This window comes from Apteryx rowi, unplaced genomic scaffold, assembly GCF_003343035.1.
Source record: "Apteryx rowi isolate R43461 unplaced genomic scaffold, aptRow1 scaffold_220, whole genome shotgun sequence".
Classification (NCBI taxonomy): domain Eukaryota; kingdom Metazoa; phylum Chordata; class Aves; order Apterygiformes; family Apterygidae; genus Apteryx; species Apteryx rowi.
In genome coordinates, this window is record NW_020448531.1 from 333,736 (window position 1) to 355,328 (window position 21,593).

General features: G+C 43.7%; 1 protein-coding gene across 2 annotated transcripts; it reads right to left on the reverse strand.

Annotated features, from left to right (window-relative positions):
- Window positions 1–1,120: 1,120 nt before the first annotated feature.
- Window positions 1,121–21,245, reverse strand: SUGP1 (SURP and G-patch domain containing 1). 2 transcript variants are annotated; one of them, XM_026064755.1, is made up of 14 exons: window positions 21,151–21,245; window positions 20,712–20,883; window positions 19,992–20,095; window positions 19,331–19,558; window positions 17,282–17,405; window positions 16,534–16,637; window positions 14,691–14,814; window positions 11,604–12,031; window positions 6,691–6,797; window positions 5,844–6,021; window positions 5,476–5,582; window positions 4,471–4,616; window positions 2,839–2,968; window positions 1,121–2,313 (listed from the first exon to the last, which is right to left on the reverse strand). In XM_026064755.1, exons 1-14 carry the CDS (start codon window positions 21,173–21,175, stop codon window positions 2,287–2,289), a joined length of 2,004 nt encoding a protein of 667 aa, XP_025920540.1. In that variant the 5' UTR covers window positions 21,176–21,245; the 3' UTR covers window positions 1,121–2,286. The 2 variants fall into 2 exon arrangements, 1 of the variants encoding a protein (XP_025920540.1); XR_003253346.1 differs by lacking the exons at window positions 1,121–2,313; window positions 4,471–4,616 and adding an exon at window positions 4,253–4,426 and having other exon boundaries at window positions 2,882–2,968.
- Between the last annotated feature and the right edge of the window lie 348 nt (window positions 21,246–21,593).

The window sequence follows — 21,593 nt, forward strand, 5'->3', positions numbered from 1 at the left end:
AGGGATGAGACCAGGAAACGCAGGCCAATCGGAGGCAATAACCTTCAAATCTGCCGAGACACCCAACCCTCTAAAAATGTCACTTCAGAATCTTCCTGTGGCTGCTTTCGTCCCGTTAATAAGCGCCGCGGGTCAGGCGCGCTCCGCTTGCGCAGCCTCTGCAACAACGGGATTTCGTTTCTGGCTGGAGCACTGCTAAATTAAAGCAGAGGCAGAGATAAGTCCTGCGGAAACATCCTGTGCGGCTGCCGTTACACCCAAGTAAGGAACATTTCCTGCTCTTGCAACAGCTGCTCAAAACAGACCAGCCCCAACCCGTTTACCTCTCCCCGGCTGGGTGGTTTCAGCGCTCGCTCCCTGCGCCGTAGCGTCGCAGCTGCGGTCAGCAAGGGCACTCGTGCTCGATCACCCCCGCACTCACACAGACCAGGCAAGCTGTTCTCACGGCAGGCGCCGGGAACCTGGAATTTACTCTTTGATCCAAAATAGTCCAAATTCAGTGACCTTCTGGGCATGCTGCAGCAGCTGTTTGATACGGTTTCTGAAGACTAAATCCCTTTGTAGATGATGAAGAAAAAGGATTGTTGTAGGTGGCTTGCTGAGACTCTGCAGAGCTGACCTCCAGTTCTCTGTTAGTGGCAGGGTATGTGGAAAATCACGTTATTTACAATAACATCACAAGAAAAACAGAGCACAGAAGAGCACCTATAGATGAGCATGGTCTGTACCCGTTATCAAAACACAAGGGGCTTGGGAATACCCAGGCCACTGTGCTGAAACAACGGAATAAAACAACTTTTGCCAACGTGACACCAACCAAGTACATGGTAATCGCTGTACTATCAGATTTACCTTTTGCGACCCAATCAGTAATAACAGAAAACCTGTCCAGGAGCACTTCCCCTGTCTTTTAGGCCATGCTGTGACCAGGTCATTGCCTGTGCTAATAGGATGTATTACTACATACGTTTGGAATAAAAAGTGATTCTGAAAATGCCTCCCACCCCCCAGAAGCCTCGCCTGTAAGCTCCTACGTTTACAAAACCGAGTCAGCCGAGCTCCATCGTTGCAAGGTGTTTACTTACACGTTATGATTTTCTCAAAATGATCCCCTTCTGAATTCACTGTTTTGAATATTTTTATTGAAAGCCAAGCCATTTACTCTATGTTGTTAAGAAAAGTTCACAAAAGAGAAACGCATGCTAAGTGGCAAGATTTTGGTATGTGGACTGAGGAAAAACAAGTGTAAAAACAAAACAAAACAAACAAAAAAAKACTTTGTTTTCTCCAAGACGCTGGGAAGAAAAGAGAACTAGAGCAGTCTCCTGGCCTAGGAAATCCTATGGCAAGATCACTTTTTCCAATGATTCAGTGATTAAAAAAATTAAGGAACAAATGAGTTTTATTTCATTTACAGACTGAATGAAGAAAATTTATATTTGCAGAGGCATTTAATATGACAACATAGTCCAAATTGCCTTTGATAAACTGTGTTTGAAGGCTTGGTTCTTCATCACCCACATCCATGGAAAGCGTTAGCAAGTCCCTTGTTTTGCTAGGAAGCTGTGGGTGAACTTAGTGTTCAAGAAAGCAAGAGGCTGTTGCCTCTGAAGCCGAATGAGCTTCCCCTGTGCACCTCAGTCCTTGCAGCCACGCTCCAAGCGCCGATCCACGCCTTGACTTCCATAGGGCGGAGGTATAACAACGAGGCACTGGTTTTGCAATGTCAGCTGGAGGTCAAACTCGAGACTTCTGACTTCACRACAGCATCAGAACCCAGTTCTTCAAGGAATAAAGACTAAACAATAGCCTCAGAAGTCAGCTTGGAGACAGCCCCTTGTTATACTTGCAATAAAAAAAACCCCAAAAGACAGGGCAGCAGAAGCTGCATATCTGAACAACAGATGGATCAGCTATTATGCAAAAAAATGCATTCCTTGATAAGTATCATGGCACTGAGCTATAAATGCACGGAGTCCCTGAACTATTCCTATTGGTATCTTTGGTGCTACCCTTCCACTCAGCAGGGCACCGAATAAAAATCTCCATTGTCACCTGCTCTTTTCTCTTTTCCGAATACCATCCAGGCCTTGTTACCACACGGTTGTCATGACACTCAAGTGTGCAGTGAGTGGGCTCACAGGCCTTTCTTCTGGGTGAAAAAGATGGTATTGTGACTTCAGTAAGTTTTACAATATTAGTAAATAAGAGAATGATAATGCAATTTCATAACATTTCACAATAAAATTACAACTGTTTTGAAAATATGTCATCCCAAAAATGCTATCAGTAGTAAGGTCGTCGTGGATTGTTCTGTGGGGGAATAACAAGAGAAAATTAATCAAAATTGCTATCTTTACAGAACAATGAGCATTTCAGTTTAATAACCGAGAACACCACTGAAATGCAACATTTCTAACAGTGAAACCTGAGATTTCCCATTAAAAATTACAAATGTAGCTTTCTAGGCCTGTTGGCACACTGAATATAACACAGGCTATTGCAAAACTGCAAACATTGCAATCAGGAAAATGATTATTCAAAATAAATCATGCTAGGATTCAAGGACAACCCATCAGCTTCCTCTGTGGGCAGCGTTTATACTTGGCAAGTACCAGCTCAAACTAAAAGCACAAACTTTATTAAAAAAACATAGCAAGGAAAACTGAGTATCCAAGGATGTTTTGGTAATGAAGATTTGATTCAACATGAAAACAGAATTAAAGAGAAACTTTCAGAGCATTTGCTTTCTTGGCTAAGCACTAGAAACACTCCCACCCCTTATAAGACATGCACAGAAGCCTCAATGAATGTAGCCTGGTTTAGGGATCACCATACCAATGGATTTGGTCGGAAGCGGTAGGCCAGCATCATTCTTTTACGGAATGCCTCATACTCATCATCCTCCTTGGTTAGCTCGGCTGGACGATCAATGCCAAAACCAGCTCCATCCACAGCAGTAGTTCCCCTGTTTGAAAAGAGGGAACAAAGCCTCCGGGGTAAACAAATGCGACAGATCAACCTCCTGTTCACCAGAAATACTTGCTGCCTCCTGTATCCAGAGCTCAGAGAACAAGAACTGAGGAGCACTGGGCATCATCATCACATGGAGAGCATTGCATCAGGAGAGACAGCTAATAGCGAGTGGCTTATYGCAGTTGCCACATTTCTACCTTGCCCTGCCAAATCAACGACACTYGCTATTGTTAGATGGAAGTAGTAGTGTCAACATATATTTGCTTAACCTTTTAGCTCCGCTACAGGAATACAGCCTACGCTTTGGAYGCCTCCGTAGTGAACCATGTTCTGACTGGTGGATTAACCTTTGGCAACCAAATGCACTGATTTGTATCTCGCTGATTGGAGGTAGACAGAATGTTAAACAAAGTGCCTCCTCCCATGCCTTCACTCCAGAACAGTCCAGAAGTGGAAGCAGCTCTTGTCCGTGTGCATTAGGCACCTTCCTGTCAACTCCTAGAACATTAGAGATGGTAGAGCCCTAGCAAGTCACTGCTCAATCCTGTGATGGGCAGGAACTGCCTTCCTTCGTTTGCAAGCTTCACTTTTTTTGATCACAGGAATCTTTTATCACAGGTCTTATTTGAGCGAATAAGCACATTACCAGAGAAATCTTCCTGAGAAAGAGGAAGAGAAGTGCTTTGTAGAGATACCCCGTATTGTGCAGTAAACAAACAACTGTTATATATAAAAGGATCTAACGGTAAAAMCAATTCAGAGTATTTCCTAGCACCAATATTTGGTTTTGAAGTTCAGCATATGCTACCAACAGATGAACCACCTAAAAAAATGCTGATCTATTTTTGGATGGAACTCACGTACGTAAAGTTTTATTGTATACAAAATGTGATCAAATCAGAAAACTTCTGCATAACAGAGTGATGTCAAAACAGTTGCATGATCACACTCAGAGCTCTTGGATATGGGGTAAAATATCTTTCAAACACAGGTCTCGTAATATCATATACCAGTAAATGCCTTTCCATACAGGCTATACCAGGAACTAAAGAGCAGGCATTAAGAGCACTCCAGCTGCAAAATGCATGTTCTTCAATATTTAAATAAATCTATCACTKTAAAGACACGACTTAATGCTCACATTCCCTGTGTGAGGTGCAGACAAGTATCAACTTCATTTTATAGATGGGGAAAGTGAGGCACAGAAGGCACCTCTCAGAAGAATATACTATGCAAATTGAAAGTAGAACCAAAATACTCTTGGCTCAGATCGTACCTGCCTGGAGTAAAGTAACAAACCCAGTTCTTTTGGGGAGTAGGAGGAGGGAACAAAACAAAAAACAAAACAAAAAGATTTTTGTCCTTTGCTGAAAAGATTCCATATTCTGTTCAAGTGATGAATTGCAGTCACATTCATTGCAGTTCTTTCCAAGGAGCATCAGTTATTGGCCTAAGAGGAAAGGAACAGATCAATAGTGGAAGAACTCTGCTTACTTGCTGACTGGATTTTTAATCCCCTGTCCATCCGAGCCAAGTCCCTCGCCTTCCTTCCAGCCCATCTTCATCAGCATTTGATAACCTATGTTTTCCACAGTCAGTTTGAACTCTTTATATTCAGAATAATCTGGCTCACGGCCTTCCTGCACAGAGACAAAAGGTAGCGTTGATTAATTTGTATACGTATACACACATGTATCTTTGTGGGTCAGAGAAAGGGGGAGGGGGGGAATCAACTTCAGCTACTGGAGGTGGCTGGATGGTTCTGGCAAAGAGTTAGTAACTAGCACGATTTCTTGGGATTCCATTTCTGCACCACCATAGAGAAGAAAACAGGTAAGTGATAAAGCACTGCACAGTCACACAAGCCCTATAACATAATCTGCAAGAAGCAGGGAATGCTACCATGAGATTAAGCTGAGAAATATTCAGTTCCTGAATTTAAAGTTGCTCAAGCCTCAGATACAGTTCTTATTTAAACCAAATCTCCAGGGAACCTCGGACCCCATGCTGGTTATAAGAAAACATTATCAGGAATGCCAGCATTAAGAAATTCTACAGTTTAGGAAGAGTTGGCAGGTGTGAAGAGCTTTGCATAAGCTTTTTGTAGGCTTTATACTTTACTGCAACTGTCTGGATAAAAATTCAAATTTTCCTTGCTTGGCAGCAACAACCACTTATCCTAAACCACAACAGCAGACACATGGCAGGTAGTCTGAGAGGTTTGTCTGTAATTTCAGCTAACCCCCCCAAATCCTGTCCCAATAGTCTCTTCTCTAATTTGCTACAGCTGTTTCTCTGCAAAGAGCAGAAAACTAACCCTTTACTTCCTACAGAAGTGGTAACAGAACTCCCACTGTCAGGACATTCAGAAATAGCTCAAAGCTCCAAGGTGACTAACTACTGTGGAAGGGGCTGAACGTGCTTGAGGTCTTTCCCTCATTGCCACTGGACAAGTCTGAAGTATTGCCACTGTGCCCTAAGAAATCTCCGCTATTTCACCTTTAATGCCTTGAACGTCTCCATGAATTTCTCCAGCTCATCAGGTGGAAGAAAGTCTCCGATGAAATGTTTCCCTCTGCCCATCTGGGTCAGCTGCTCAGCCCACTCTGCCCAAGACATGGAAGAGAGAACAGCAATACTGCAATGTTCTTCGACTTGAAATTTCAGAGGGCTTTGTGAGGTGTAAAGCCTCACAGGAACAGATGGATATTATCCCTATTTTACAAGCAGGGAAACCAAGGCATAGACCAATGAAAAGGTGACCCTGTAACTCCCGCTGTGACAATACGATCTCAGATGCCTCCCTCTGGGGGCCTCTGTACAACAGCAGAGCAAGTGAGACGTTTGCACGGCAGGTCTCCACACACCTCGCGTCTTGTCCATCTCCATGCGTCGAAGCTGATGCTCCCACGTCCCCAGCTCACTGTCCACCTCTTCATCGCTGTCGTAGCCATGCTGGTGCTGCTGAATTGCCTTTTCCCACATCATCTGCATCTCCTGCATGGCTCGCTTGTGTTTCATGATCATATCGTACATCTGCTGCATCTAAGGGAAGAGAAGCAACAGCCCACTCAATAAGACAGCCAGTTTATAGGCAGCAGGGTCTGCCACAGAGGCCTGTAGAGTTCTCCAGTACAGCCCACACCTGCCTTAACCTGTGTTCTGTACTGCAGGTACAACAACCACAAATCCCCGCAGGCAGTGCTGTTGCTTGATCTGCTCAGCTCTCTTCTCAGATCAAACGGGAGCATTATGCACCAGTTCCTCCGAGAGAGGCATCTTGAGATTAACACTGAGGACAGCTGCCATCTGATCATTCCCACACAGTTTAAAACTGCCCTCGCGTCCCAGCAAAAGCCAATTCTGCTCTCTTTCCTCCAAAGCTTGCACATATCCACCCACCTTCCCCCTACTTCCAAAGCAACGCATAACCAGCTGCAGAAGTGTCACAACCTTATAGATTTTAGGTTTTAGTTTGGTAGGACAGCAATTGGCTGGCTTAATTCATATCCCCCAAAGTCCTGTAAGGTATTTCTGCTGACTGCAGCATCACATGATTCTTAGGCATTCAGCACAAATCCTAGAGATTTATTTGTTGGGCCAGTGGGAAAATCTCTTTGCTATCTCCACCTCTATTTTCCCATCTAACTCAGCCATGCTGCACTGTAATATGCTAGTACACAAATGAACTTGGGAATCACTTCAGGACATTACCTCCTGCTGCTCCTTCAGCTGCTTCTTCTGGGCTTCAGAGAGCTCCGTCACACCCACTAAACCAACTGGTTTCCCTTTTTCATAACCAAGACCCTTGAGGTCCTGAACTGAAATAAGCACATGTTAAAAGATTTTCAAAAATCTGAGACAGCTCTTGACACCAGAGAAACCATATCTCAAGATCCCCTCAAGAAGTTTCACACTCATTTCATAGGTCCAGCATTAAGACATTTAACTGAAAAATAGCGACCTGGTAGAATTTAGGGAATAACAGGAGCAGGAAAGCCACCAGGGCTCACTGCCCCTGCCAGCTAGCTCAGAGCATTCCCTCATTTAGGTCCAAGGCTCTGCTCATATGCTGTTAGTGGACTCAACCTACGTCTCACGTCCTTCGAGGTCAGRCTGCATGACGATCTGCTACACTATCCATGCTTTAAAAATCATTTCTCCTTTCATCTTAATGCTCCTCACGAGGCTTCCTTATGGACCCCAGCCATTGCAAAGAGTGATACTTAATTATTCAGAATTGAGTCAGAAGCTTATCTGAGCCTGTCAGCACATTGTCCAATCTGTGCACGTAAGCGTATGCTGATTACTATATAAACAGCAACTTCATTCAAAATGAAAAGCAAATGACCACATTAGAAAAAAGACATGAGCATTATGCTTCTTTGGAAGTTACCATTCCCCAAGGAGATTTTAGTTTCTAGTCTACAGGCTCAAGAACAACATTGCCAGGGATGTTGACCCCTACTTTCAAAGCGGGAGAATTTTAAGTCTCAGCTTGAGAATCCCATTGATGTAGCCTCTTTTTTCTGCAGAGGCCCACTTGGAAGCTCCTGCTTTGGAATGATTTTGCTGCTGTACCAGATAAGGCCTGAAATTAGATATTAAGATTACCTGGGCAGGGAACCTGCTGGTTTAAAACGATGGCACTTTGCATTCAGAGGTCAAGTTAAAAAAACAAAACAAAAAACCTCCCTGGCTATTTTTAATCGGTACACCATGAAAAAGAGTAATAGAAACATTGCTGGAGCTGCAAAAAAGAAATTTGCAATGAAGAATGCCTTGCAAACCTGTTTCATGTAGCAGGATGGCAGTTCCCCTCTAAAGCACCTCAGAGTTAGCATCCCAACGGTTAAATATTTAAGGGATTAAAAGAAGACACACAACCGCACTTGAAAGCATGTTGCATTTTTCAATACAAAGAAAAGGATTTCTTCCTAATGACTGCAAAGCCTCAGTTGGAATGTAAGTCCAGACTACAGCTAAATGATGCTTCATTAATTATTCATCATCTATTAATTATGAAGCCCAATAATAACAGGATCATTGTTCATGACACCAAATGTCTACGCAGCATGCTAATTAGGCCCCAGGGGTTGTCTTCTCCCTTCGTCTTACTCTCCCTCAGGGCAATTGATCCGAGCACTCGTATCTCCCCTCCTTTCCAACATGCTTTTGGCCAAACATGTCATGATTGGAGAGTGGCTTCCTTAAACTCCAGCCTCCCAAGGAGAACATAAAACAGTGCATCATCCCTCCCTCACACAGCTAGAGCCTCAGCACATTCACACCAGCGCCAGGAGTCAGCTCTGCAGGAAGAGTTATGTAAAACACTGCAAGAGGTTTTCTGAGAGAAGGGAAGCAATAAGCAGTGTTACACTAGGCCTGGTACTAGGAAATGCACTTTCAGCTCCCAAGAAATAACAGCAAACAGAAAAAGAAATCTTTCCATTATTGATAAAAAGCCTGATTCCTGTCTCACAGAGAGCAGTGAGATTTGGAGACAGTTTTAATGAATACACTAGAGCTATTCCATGTAAAACTTGCAGCAAATAATCTCATCCCAAAAGTTATGCGAGACTGGGGTACTTGAGCACCAGCCCTAGTCACAGGTTCACCTCCTTTCTCAGGGCATGGGAAAGCTTTCTTTGAATGCACCGAGGAAGACTCTTTGCCCTTCACAGAGGTCAGCAGCTCTTTGGCTTAGTTCTGAATTGCATAAACACTCAGGCTAAGAGCCAGGCATGGCTCAAGAGGCCCCACTAACTGGTGGCTTGCCAGCATATATAATAACCTTAAAGGAGAAAGGTAAGGCTGTAGCATCATCTTCTACATCCCAGAAAATAAACGCCACTGCTCCTCCTTGCGCTAAAACTACATCTGGCTTGTCTGACTGGTATGGTACTTGCAGACTTTATGATGAGATAATGTTGGAAGAGTGACTGTAGAAATTTAGCCCTGGAGGTTATTTTGTAGTCTTGGCCAAACGTACAACAATACATCCAGGAAAAGTTGACAGAAAGAGCAAAGCTCCACCTCAAGCCACATCTGAAGTTAGAAAAGTCTATTCACAAATAAGACCAGTCAATGTATCTACATAAAAATGGATAATAAGATTTAAGTTCATTACAACAGGGTAGCACCAGGCAAACACCAGGCAAAAGACAAGGATTTGCTTCTGTGTTTCGTGTTCAGYGGGCCTGGGAAAAAGAGCTGTTGTTTTGCAATATATATTTTTTCCTGAATGACATCAGCTTTGCTTACAGGGTTAATGGTGCAGTCTATCTGCAGCATTGGCAGAAGACTATCTGAAGGTTTATCCCTTACCCACATGCCCAAAGAAGAGCTTCTTACAACAGGAGTGAATGTCCTTTAAGGACAACAGGAGAAGTTACAGTACAGAAGAGTCTGATTTTTTGCTTTATAGTCTGAAGATCATATTCAATCAAAACAAATCAGACCCAACCCAATCCAGTATTAGGTTTCAGAATATTCTAATGATATCCCTTAATTTTATATTCATCCCCAGAGTTCACTAATCACAATATCCCTGTTCTATTCAGCTTTTCAGACAATATCAATAAATTTAAGAGTCTTATTTATGTCCAAAAAGGGCTACACTTTCTCCTCTGTATGATACTGATTTATTACTATGAGTAGACAGGAGAAGAATGAGAACAGTCCTCCACCAAATCCCCCCAAATTTGCTAAGAATACAGGGCTAAGACATGGATATTTAGGAACCAAAGCACAATGCACAACTCTAACCTTCCACAGGACCAGGGGTGTAATTTGGTATTCTGTTCACCTGTCAGGTTAAAGATGTTAATTCTAGAAAGGGATTAGTTGATCTGAACCAATAAGAGAAACCTTCTCCCTGCAGAGCATTAACAGCGCATTAATGGTTGATTTGTTATGCCTGGCAAATTGTTTGCRGTCCTTTTCTTCTACTTGACACAAAGCCCTGTAGAAAGTGAGCATGAACACAGCTAGCATGTCCCTGTCTAATTAAGGGGAGGCTAAAAGGAAGAGCCAGGGGAGATTTCAGCAGGAAGCATGCTGGAATGAGCACATGAATAGCTCTGCAACCCCCCACTGCAGCAGGAGGCATTAAGATGAAATTCTATACTTGTTTTGATAGTGCCTGCCCAGCTTCAGCATCTAAGCTTCATCACTGTTTGCAAGGAAGGAAGAAAAAAAAAAATCCCTCTAGATGTACAAAATGAGGGAAGACCTTTGCACCTGATTTCTGGCTTACTAGGAGAAGCAGTTCAGGGTGAAACGAATGGGGCATCCAGGTTGGTATCTTGTCTTGTATGTACAAGTGAGATGTATGGACAAAACTTCTATAAGGAGATACAATCAGTAAATAGAGCTTCAAAATGACATAGAAACTCCTCTTCATCTACATTTGAAGTGCTGCAGGAGGAGACAGTCCTTCCTTCCCAACCTCTGCAGCAATCAGACACTCCAGCATATACAGACAACCCTACATCTTATCCAAGCTTAACAAAGCTATCAATGTTTGAGCAATTATCTCCTCTAAAACCCAACCAGAGCCGAAGACCCACTGACTTGGAGCAAGGAATTCTACAGGCCGACCGCATGTTGAGAATTATCTGTGATCTCACCCTGCAGCTCAGAAAATTATACCTTGTTTTATATTACTCATCTCACTTCATCTGTTCTGCTATTGCTTTTTGAAATAAGTCCTTACTGAGACAGGTATTTATTACTTTTCCTGCGACTCTAGCCTCATACCATTAATTCTCTCAGTTTGCAAACACCAACGACCTTATCTTGTGTCTTTTCTTTCTCCCTTTCACATCCTTTCCCCATACCACACTAATTGGGCAAAGGATTCAAGTATGCCCTCTTAAATGTCTGCACTCACCTGTTGTCACGGGATGACTCAGTTTTTGTATGCATCTCTGTCTACCTAATTACCTATCTGCACATGCACTGATGGGCCACAAGAGTTCAACCTCAACTAGAAATACCTAGAATGGAAGAATTATCTTCCGATACTCAAATTGAGCTGCTCCCCCTGGGTGAACTTGGCAGGTGAAGTAATAGGGGCATCAGCCTCAACACTGGATGAGCACTGTGAACCTTGACCGTAATCAAATGAACTGAAATGGGTGTAAATTTGAACTGGAAGTTATACTTGTGTCCCCCAGCACCTGGGGAACAGCTATTCCTATTTAGCCTTCTGATCAGTAAAAATAAGATGGAAGCGCTGTCCAGGGATTTTAATCTACCATGGGGAATAAGCACAGTCAGCCTTTGATATTTGTTTTCTGACAGTCTCTCTTCCTGAAGTGAAATAGCCCTAAACAGCATACAGTCTGAGGCTGTAATGAGCTATAGCCCAGCAGGGTTTTAGAGATAGCTGAAGAACGATAAGAACCAGTCCCTGGTGTCAGGGAGATAAAGTGGTTTATCTGGGTTTCCACACAGGGAGAGTTAGCTGCTAGACCGGGCTTAAAGATAGGGGGCTGGTGACTGAGGAGATTACAACAAGAGATAGACTTCTTGGGTTTCCTGTTCACACAGCCAGCTGGGCCAAGGCAGAACACACTCCCAAAGAAAAACAGCTAATCAACACAATATACAGACCTACTAACCTGAAAGTGGGGAAGGAGAAGAATCCAACTGATGCTGGACAAGCTGTGGGAGAGGCAATTCAACCTTGTCTTCCTCTGGCCCCCACCTGCTCTTCCGCTTCTTTTTAGTAGTGCCTGTGGCAGTAGCTGTTGCAGTAGCAGTGGCTGTTGTTGCTGCTGCTGTTGTTGTTGTTGTAGCAGTAGTTGTAGCTGTCTGATCAGATGGAGTCAAAGAGGATGACGGTGACGGTAAGGGCAAGGGTGAGGGCAAGGACGGCGGCAAGGACGATAAGCATGATGGTGACGGTGACGCCTCTGGAACGGTCTTCCTTTTCAGACTGGATTCTAGATGCAAGGGGGCACACACAGAGCTGGTTTTGGCCTTACGGAACTCCTCCAGTTTCTGCCGGTAATACTTGTAGCCTTTGCTGTTTGGCTCATACAAAAACCTAATTAAAAAAAAAAAAAGAGAAAAAGGTTTTGTATGTCAGTCATATCCAGGAGTTGACCTACACCACAAATTGGTCAGGGCTTCCCTTTCCTACAATTTGTGCTTGCAAAACCAGCCTTCCCACAAACTTCCTTACTCTCCAGCACCATCCTGTGTATATGTCTGTGCAATGCAGGGCTCTGTGCGCTTGTGCAAGGTAGACTGCAAGCCTTTGGGATCAGGAAGCGCATTTCCCATTCATAAGTGAACCACAACTGTTTATGGTGCCAAATAAACACACAGCACTAAAATGGATCATGTTACATCCATAGAAACTCAGGGTCCTCCCACAGAATACACTTGCCTTCCAGAACATGTTTGGAAAGACTGCAAGGGCTCTGCAACACATCAAGTTCCAGTTCACAGAAGAAAAACAAGAACAACCCCCCTATTCAGGTCTTACCAACAGAAATGCCAAACCACTGCCTAAAGAAACTACTCCCACCCTCTGCTCAACCTAGATGCCGAGACACTAGCAGCCTGTTTAATTTTGCCATGATTCCTCCTGCTGCCTCATACACAAAAACCACTGCTTCAGTTACTACCACTTCCAGAAATAAGCATCTCTGACCTTTTGGTTGAAATAAAACTCTTCAGTCTCCATAGGGAGAACATGAGCGGTCCTCAGCCTAGCAGCTACATAGAATACATATGCTCRTGTTTGTTACAAATGTGTTATTTTGGGGGGGCTTCCCCCCCCACCCCGATTTAAATACTTTAGGCAGAAACTTTGTCTCTTCTAAAAAGGGAAGATTGTAGAGGAGTTATGAAGATCAGTTTAACATTTGATACACTCTCTTCTGCAAGAGCAGACACTCTCCTGAGGAAAACGGAAAAGGTCTGTTGCCTGTTACATCTACTGCTGCTACGATGCCACACAACACACAGGCAAACACAAACATCTCTCCGATGTATTTTAAAATTCACTAAATGTTGTCTTGTGCCCCTCAATTTGATTAACAGCACTACTGAATTGCTTCAAGACTGAACACAGGGCAAGACTAGACACTCCCTAAGGAATGTCCGATGAAGTCTAAACACTGAAGATGGTGTTTAACTTGAYTGTGCTCAGGTGGGACCACCAGTGGGATTTTAAGGAAATAATTTTTAAAGGAAAATAAATAAATGAAGCAGCTCAGATATTAGCACATCTAATATTATTCACAACACAAGGGCACTGCTCCAGAGGGTCAGAATGCAGCCAATAAAATGCCAACATTTCAGCAACAAAATAAAGCTTGCCAAGTCTCACTTCACTCCCAGGGAACACACCAAATTGTTTGTAAGGGCAGAAAAATGAACCATGCATGAGACCAAAGGGAGACATTAAACAGCTGCCAGTGAACATTAAAGGGAACAATTCACATCCAATAGGCTGAGAAAGATTTTTCCAAAGGGGGACCTAACGGTGAAGGAGTGCTACCTGCAGGTTAGTGAAGATGCTGTGTAAAGAGCAACCCAGGGAATTAATCAGACAGCAGCAGTGAGAATGAGTGGTGGCTGGGGGCCCACAGCAAAAAATCAGCTGCAGGGAACAGTATAAAGGTTAGAATTATACTAGTACATTGCAACAGAAAGGAGGTGGGGAGAGAAGGAAATTGTAAATTAATTTTAGGGAAAGCTGTCATTGGAGGAGAAACACCAGACAGCCTGTTTTAGAAACCACCGCCCTTTCACAATGCTTTGGGCTTGACTAGCCAAAAGGAGCATCTTGCAGTGAAGAGCAAACAGAATGGTAGCTCTACTGCTTTGCAAAAGCAGTTGTTCTGTGGCGCGAACAACATTACTGGCACAAATCGGCGTCTGCTATGAATAATGAACAACAACATACTTGGATGCTAAACAGATACATGGAAGAGAGCCCCTGGAACCTGTTCTGAGCTCATACAGACTTTCAGGCAGGACTTGGGCTTAAGACAGCAAAAACAAATAGACAAAAACAGATTAAAAGAAGTAGAAGAAGAGGTAATGCATGGGTAACAAATTGATCAGCTGACCACAGGACAGGCCTCCAGTTTCGTGATTTCTAGTACAAGTTTAAGTAAACATGTGTTCATTCACTGTAAATAAAAAGGAAGGCCTGTAGCAGAATGATGAAGAAAGGGTAACAAGATCAGGAAGAACCTTTTATGTGATAAGCAGCATAAAAACATAGCACGAAAACTGCTGTAGGAGAGAGGGACATCAAGACTGGCAGATGAAATTTCAAAGTAACAACGGGGAGAGCTAGGCAAGCGAGGAACATAATCCAAAAGAACTCAGCTACAAACACATACTGCAAATGCTTACAAGTTAGTTCAAGCAGGGTTAACTACAGATTTCTTTGTTCTCTTCCTAGCTTTGACACTGATTCTCTTTGTGGCTCTGGGCAAATCGCTTTCTCTCCTTGCACCTTGGTTCAAATTGTGAAGCTTAATTAATGTTTGCAAAGCTATTTCAGAAACAGCTTGTAAATGCAAGAGTATCAGTGCTATAATTGCACTGTCACTTATAACTTCAGACTTACCACAATTTTGTTTATTATTTTCCTTAAAAAAAAAGAAAGGCCCAGCCAAGCTCTCTGCCCTCCCTTCCTCCCTCCCTCCTCCAATACACTCAGCTGCAGGTTTCTTCCTTACCTGAAAGCATGGTTTTCTCGGTTGTTCTGCAAGGCAATAGCTTCCACCTCAGGACCCCCGTCTGCTATGAACCTGGCCAGTTTCTCAGCAAAGTTCTTTGTCTCTTCATCCTCTGGGGGTGAAACTTTAAGCAGGCTGTCAGTACTGGGCCCAACTCACACAAGCAACAGTCAAAGCCTATCTGTTCTAAGAACCCCAAGAGCAGAATAAGGGCAAAAGGTCGAGTTTATTTTTTAGAAATATTACAAATAAACAGTCAAAGAGTTTATAATCATAAGAACATGATATTGCATAGAGAGGTACAACAACTTTGTAATCAGATGAGTGCCCATTCACACAGTTTCCTCTATGCTGGGAGCTAGATGAGAGCAGATTAACAAACAAACCAGCTTTTGTCTTCAAGGATAGACATTTGTTTCTCTCTCCTGCAGAGGACGTCTGTTTCTTCCTCTTGTGTTAGGCCGTTTTCCATAGCATTACACCTCAGTACTCTCAATCATCTCTAGTTTAAAGTATTTGCCACTGAAGTTAACAGAGGCAAAATTGGAAGGCCCTAGAAAAAGTGGCAAACTAATAACGCACAGTAATCCCACTTGTACCTACTGTCACTATGCATCTCCTCACCATTTTAGGGGAGGGTTGTAGGACAGAAGAAACTCTCCATGGAATAGCCCCAATCCTCACCTGGAAGAGGTGGTTACTGCAGCCTTAGTCCAAAGGCACAGAGAAGGCTCAGATCATTAATATTTGAAGCATATTTGATGYTTATAAGGAGTCAGGCAAATATGTTATTTAGCCAAGACAGCCTTATATGACATTTGCTACCTGCACAGTACCAGTGCCAGTACTCCAGTGTCCTGGCACAGGACCAGGAGGCAGAAGACATGATTATAAGCCATGGACAAGTCATAACCTTTCCTCGCTTCAATATTCCACACCTGTAAAGTATGGATAATACTGCTTAGCTTCCAAACTGTTGTAACAGTTAGTTGATATTGGTAACAAGCTCTTTCAGCCTACAGTCTATTAAATCATGATTTGTTTGAGCTGTTAACTCATCAGCATGACAGCTAAATTGCATTAAAGCTCCTTTTCACAGAAAAGGAACCTGGAACCTGACGGAGAGGCTAAGGCATTTGCTAGGGCCACACAACAGGCCTCAAGCAGAGGCTGGACTAGAAGCGACAATGCCTGGCCCACAGACCTCACCTCACCCACTAAACACCTTCTGTCTCCTAACACAGTTAACCAGGTTCTGCGCCCACAATACCCGTTTGCTGGCAAATCATCCACTTCTGCTGTTTCTCCACCTGCAACCACAGCCCCCTATTTGCAAGGATTTATGTCCCAAACAGAAGATAAAAGCTTCAGATAGGGAAACAGCAGCAGAAATGGGGATGTTCAACGAAGAAACCATTTTCATTGATAACGAATCAAATAAGAACATCTGAGAAAAAGCACTTTTACCCAATGTATTTTCAGGACTGAAACATATTTTCCAGAACACAGACAATGGAGAATCRTTTTCCTTTTAGTTCACTTTGTTAAGGATTTTGGACAACACCAGGGAAACCTCTTTCATGAGCCTGTATACAGAGTATGACACAGTACACTGCGGGCGTGGGAAATAATCATTTTGGCACAAGAGTTTGATGCCATAGTGTCACGATCTCCTTCCATTTGCGACTTTTTGAAATTTTATTTACAGGTAGTAGACTGACAGCCAAATATCCACCTCAACTGTTTCCCAAACAGACCTAACGAGCAGTTACAGRGAGAGTGAAGGCAGCATAGGTAGTTTCTGTAATTCATAGGCTATTCTCCAGATCCCAGTCTTAATTACCTTTCTCAGAAGAGGATGCCTGAGAACTTTGATTCTCTTTTCTTATCTCTGCCACTTTCTTTCTGTAGTAAAGGAATTCTCTGCTGTTCTTATCATGTAAAAACCTAAGGGTAGGGGTTGGGGAAATGAAGGAAAAAGGGCAGAAAATATGCATCAGCAACAGCTACACACAAACATTGATACTCTGGGATGTAAATAGCTCAAAAGACTAAATAGAAATAGAAGATAAATTACTCAGAATGCACTTAAAATTTGAATTATAAAATCTTTAGCATATGTAAATGCACTTAGCTCTAATCTAAGGTCTCATATCCAAATGTTTTGCGTCACTTGACTGAGAAAAAAAAAAAAAAATATATATATATATATATATATCTCAGTCTCTCCTTCTCACATAAGAAAGAATCGCATGTCCACATCCATACAGCATATCAATGGCAGAGGAGATGGAACAGTCTGGAGATCTAGTCCAGTATCCTCAAATGCTAGATGATGCTGTATACACAGCCAGATCTCCAAGTTTTATTCCTAATCCTGCTAACTGATCTGTATCCTCAGCAACATCACAGTACCACTTTCTGTCTCAGTTTCCCCAACTTTAAGACAATTATTCACAACAGATCTCAAATCCACCAAAGGATAATTAAACCAAAAACATCCATAAGATCTGCATATACAAGGCCAACATTTTTCTCCTACAAAGAGACAGTGTGCTGCTTTGGAAGACAAGAGTTATTACCACACTTACGAAAAAGCTGGGTTATCCTTGTAATCTTCCATAGCGACCTTCTCTAATTCTGGTCCCCCTTCAGCCACGAACCTAGCCAGCTTTTCCACCACTTGTCGGGTCTCCGCATCCTCTGGGGGTAAAACTTTAAGCAGGCTGTCAGTACTGGGGTTCAACTCACACACCAAACAGGCAACAGGTACATTACTTCTAAGAACCACAGAGGCAGACAAAAGTAGAACGGGGATGGGAAGAAAGAGGATGAAATGGGGGATCCAGTCTTACACAGCTGTACAAATTACAATTCCTTGGTTACCATCAGTCTCTGCATTCCCCTTCTAGAAACTAAATGGTCTAACTAGATTTTTCCCCACACAGAAAAGCCTAAGATTTGGATCACCAAAGCTTAGGGTACAACTTCGATTTGCCACACAATTTGCTTCCGACAGTTTTACTCCACACAAAAGACATGAGGAGGGAACAGGAATTTGGATTGTTTTTTAATAACCACATTACTCATGAAAGATTACAGCTTCCAGGTTCTAAGACATCATTCTGTATCCAGACACCAGAGACAGCTGGTGTAGCTGGAGCACACAGCTCTTCCTCCCGACACCTGCCCATGGCTCAACCCTCACTTGGAGCGAATCCCAGAGATGAGAGGAGAGCTCAGTCTCCAAGAAACTGCACTTTGGTTTCTGTGCCAAGAAAGGAACCCACTAACACAGATCGCGACTGCAGATCTGATGTAGGACACATTCAATGGGAACTAAACAGACATTTGCCTAGACAACAATGTTTTGGATAAGGTGCTGAACAAAGAGCACACAGGAGCAGAGTTGTCCACACTGACCTAGACTAAGTTTGAACCCAGGACCTGTAAATAAAGGATCCACAGTCTGCCTTCGTTCTCTGCAGCCAAAGGCTATATTGCAGTGCGTTTCACACTTATGTTCAGACTTGCTAAGGTTCTACTTTTATAAATTCCCATCAGAAATAGCTAGACTTTTTTTTAAATATATAATGAAATGAACTATGACACAAGGCAGCAAGGTTATTTAGCAACTCCAATCTAATTTTATACCTGATTAATTAAGACACACACAAGAAAATTTAGATCATTAAGCAAATATGCCTTCTGGCTTCCTAGTCTATCGTATTCAGAGAAGCTTGGTTATTTAAATACTGCAATATTCTTCATTGCTTTTCTATCCCTTTTAAAGCAGTCAGGACCTCTGAGATGAGATTTTCTAATAAAACTTTGGAAATAGACAGGAAATTTGATTTTACCTAGTCATTATTTCATGCCTTATGTTTTATACATATATATATATGTGTGTGTATACAAAAAAATACACATATATACATATATACACACACACGTATATTTTTTCTACACAGCCACTCCCAAATGGGGATATTTCATTTTCTATCATTTAAAGATTAAAATTCCGCTTCAAAATAGGGATTTTATAGATATATATATACACAGATAGTTTTTTAAAGACAACTGTGCGCTAGCCAGAATAGATTTCAACTGCAGGAAAAAAAAAAAAAAAAGCAGAATGCTTACAATTAGCAAGCAGTCAGGCTCCATTAACAGCAGAAAACATTCCTTCTCTCTGCATTACTTTCGGAGATTATATACTGGTCAAGTGCTTGCCTTGATAGCTCAGAGGCACCCACCCACCCCAGAATCCCCTATGCACAAAATAGACTTGGCCTAACTACGGCAAGTGACCCTTCTCCCACACCGAGCACAGGCTGGATGAATAATGCCTAACAGCTGGCAGGGAGTTCCCTCTTCATAGTCCATTCAGCCCTCAGCTGTTTCTGCTGAAGCTGGCTACGGAGGAGTCCACTAACGGTGTCATTTGTACTTCATGATGCATAAGTCTGCACACAGGAAATGCGCTAAGAATACCAATTCAGGGCATAAGACCCCCTCTCCCCCCACAAAAAATTCAACTGCTAATGGGAAAGCGTTGAGGGAACCTTGTTCCCACACTCAACCCCTACCACCAGGGTAAGTGAACCTGTATAAACAGAATAGCACAAGATGTCATTTACCTTTAATTTCCARCCACTGCTCATAATCCTCCTCCTCATCTTCATCTGGTGACTGAAACACACTGAGGCGGTTAACGACCGGGGTCTGTTTGGAATGGGAGTAGTTCTTCACTTGGTGCAGCATGCTGCTCAGGACCTGACCAGGGCGCTTCCCAAACAGCATAGGTTTCTTCCCAACATTTGATGCAGAAGTGTTTGCCGAGTTATTAGTAGAACTTGGGGGAGGTTCTTAGAAAAGAATGAGGGGAAAATAATTCCTGCGCATCCTTACTGTTTTAATCTCAGAAGGTTACAAATAACAACAGGCAGTAATACCACTGGCAATAGGCAGTTATTTTAAGAGTAAGTTAAAGACAACGTCTGGTAAAAGCTGCATAACTAAGTGAAATTTATGATGATTTTTCCCAGGTGAAATTCAGGCTAGAAAAGAGATGTTTGTCTTTATAACACCTATTGATGGCAAAAGTGCAAACCTCCCTAACACATACCATCTTGAAGAAAGATTTCAATCTAAATTTAAATGGGATCATCACTGTTTTAGAATTTACTCATACTGGTAACAACTCATAGCTAAGTTTCTAATGCAAACATACACGGAGGCAGCTCATACAAGGCCAGTATCATGAAGAGAAGGCCTCCTGTTGCTCAGAAGTTGACCTACCAGTACTTGACTTTTCCTTCTGCAGCTTGAGAAACTGCTGGAGGAAACTGCCATCATTAACAAACTTGTTGGAAACAGAGGCTTCATTTTCAGAACCTTCATCTCTAAATAGAAAAAGAAAAGCAGGTGATGGTACTCAACATCTTCCCCAGTCCCCTCATATGCACTTATTTTGGACAGAAAACAAGACGCCAGTGATTACTAAYCTCTCTCATTTAATGCTAAAAATGCATCTAGCTTTTTGAAAGCACAAGAATCATTCAGCTTGCTGCCTACCACATTCACCCACGCTCTCCATCTGGCTTGTTTGCTAACACACTGAAACAGGATTTCTACTTGCACTGTGATGCTAACATGCTTCTGAGAATTCTAGGTAATCATTTAACCAGAGAACTGTGCTAACCCTTAGGAGCTTCTACAGTGACATGATTATAAGACAGATAACAAATAGGAAGCAGAAGGAAAACGTAACAGTACTGTGCTAAAAACATGATCCTTGTTCGCACACAGCTGTTCTCACTAGTATCTGAGAAACTGCAAGTCTGGGTAGATCAATTAAACTACAAGTATCCCAGTGTTGCCAAATCCAATTATCAATTTCAGCCTTCTCAGTGTTTGCCTCCAAGTGCAAGAGCTTTGTAAAACTTGCCTATCCAATTTCATTTGACACATTTTCTGCCAGTCAAGCTCAAACCTAAAAGCACCGTTATTCGCACATACTCTCCAAACAGAGGTAGCTGTTGTATGCTCAGGTAGTTCTGCCTTGCTTGCTGCTCCAGCCTAGCCTCAATCTCTCTCTTTTTCTGCGCTATCAGCTCCTCTTGATGAAGGATGTTCACGTTCGTCTTCGCCGATTTAGGCTGCGCGACCCCGAACCACCTGCTGGCCTTCCCTGCAGAGAAAGGGCGGGAGCAAAATTAGCGCCGAGGCCGCCCCGAGCGGACGCAGCTCCCGCACGGGGCCGCCCCGTCCCCCCCCCGGCCCGGGCTTTTACCAGGGGCCGCCTCGGGCGGGCCGGGCCCCGCTGCCGCCCACAGGCCAGGGCGGGCGCAGCACGCGGCCTCCCCCTTCCGCAGGCGGCTGCGCGGGGGCCACGCAGGCCGGGAAGGGCCGGGCGCGGCGGGGCAGGGGCCGAGGGGCGCCGCSGGGTCGGCCGTACCTGGAGCATCCCTGTGGTTGTCCATTTTGGAGCTCCCGTCCCACAGTGCACCGCGGCTCCGCGGGCGGGCGGAAAGGGAGGCGCGGAAGAGCCGTGCCGCAAAGGCTTCTGGGAGCTGTAGTCCGGAGGCTCCCTCCGCCTCCCCTGCCCTGTCTCCAGGGGCAAAGAGGCTAGGAAGAGGGTAGAACTCTCTTCCTGAGAGCTTCCCCCCATCACCCTCCCCTTTCGACCGCTCACACGGCCTGCAGAGGGAGGACTACAACTCCCATGAACCCCCGCGCGCGGAGTCTCGCTCTCGCCGGCACATCTCGCGTTGCTGAGGGGGGGAGGAAGGGAGGGACACCATTTCCCATCAGCTTCTGCGCGCGCGTCGCGCGGGACGCCCGCCCCACCTCTCGCGGGAGGACTCCATCTCCCAGGCGCCCCCGCGCGGGCTGCGGCGC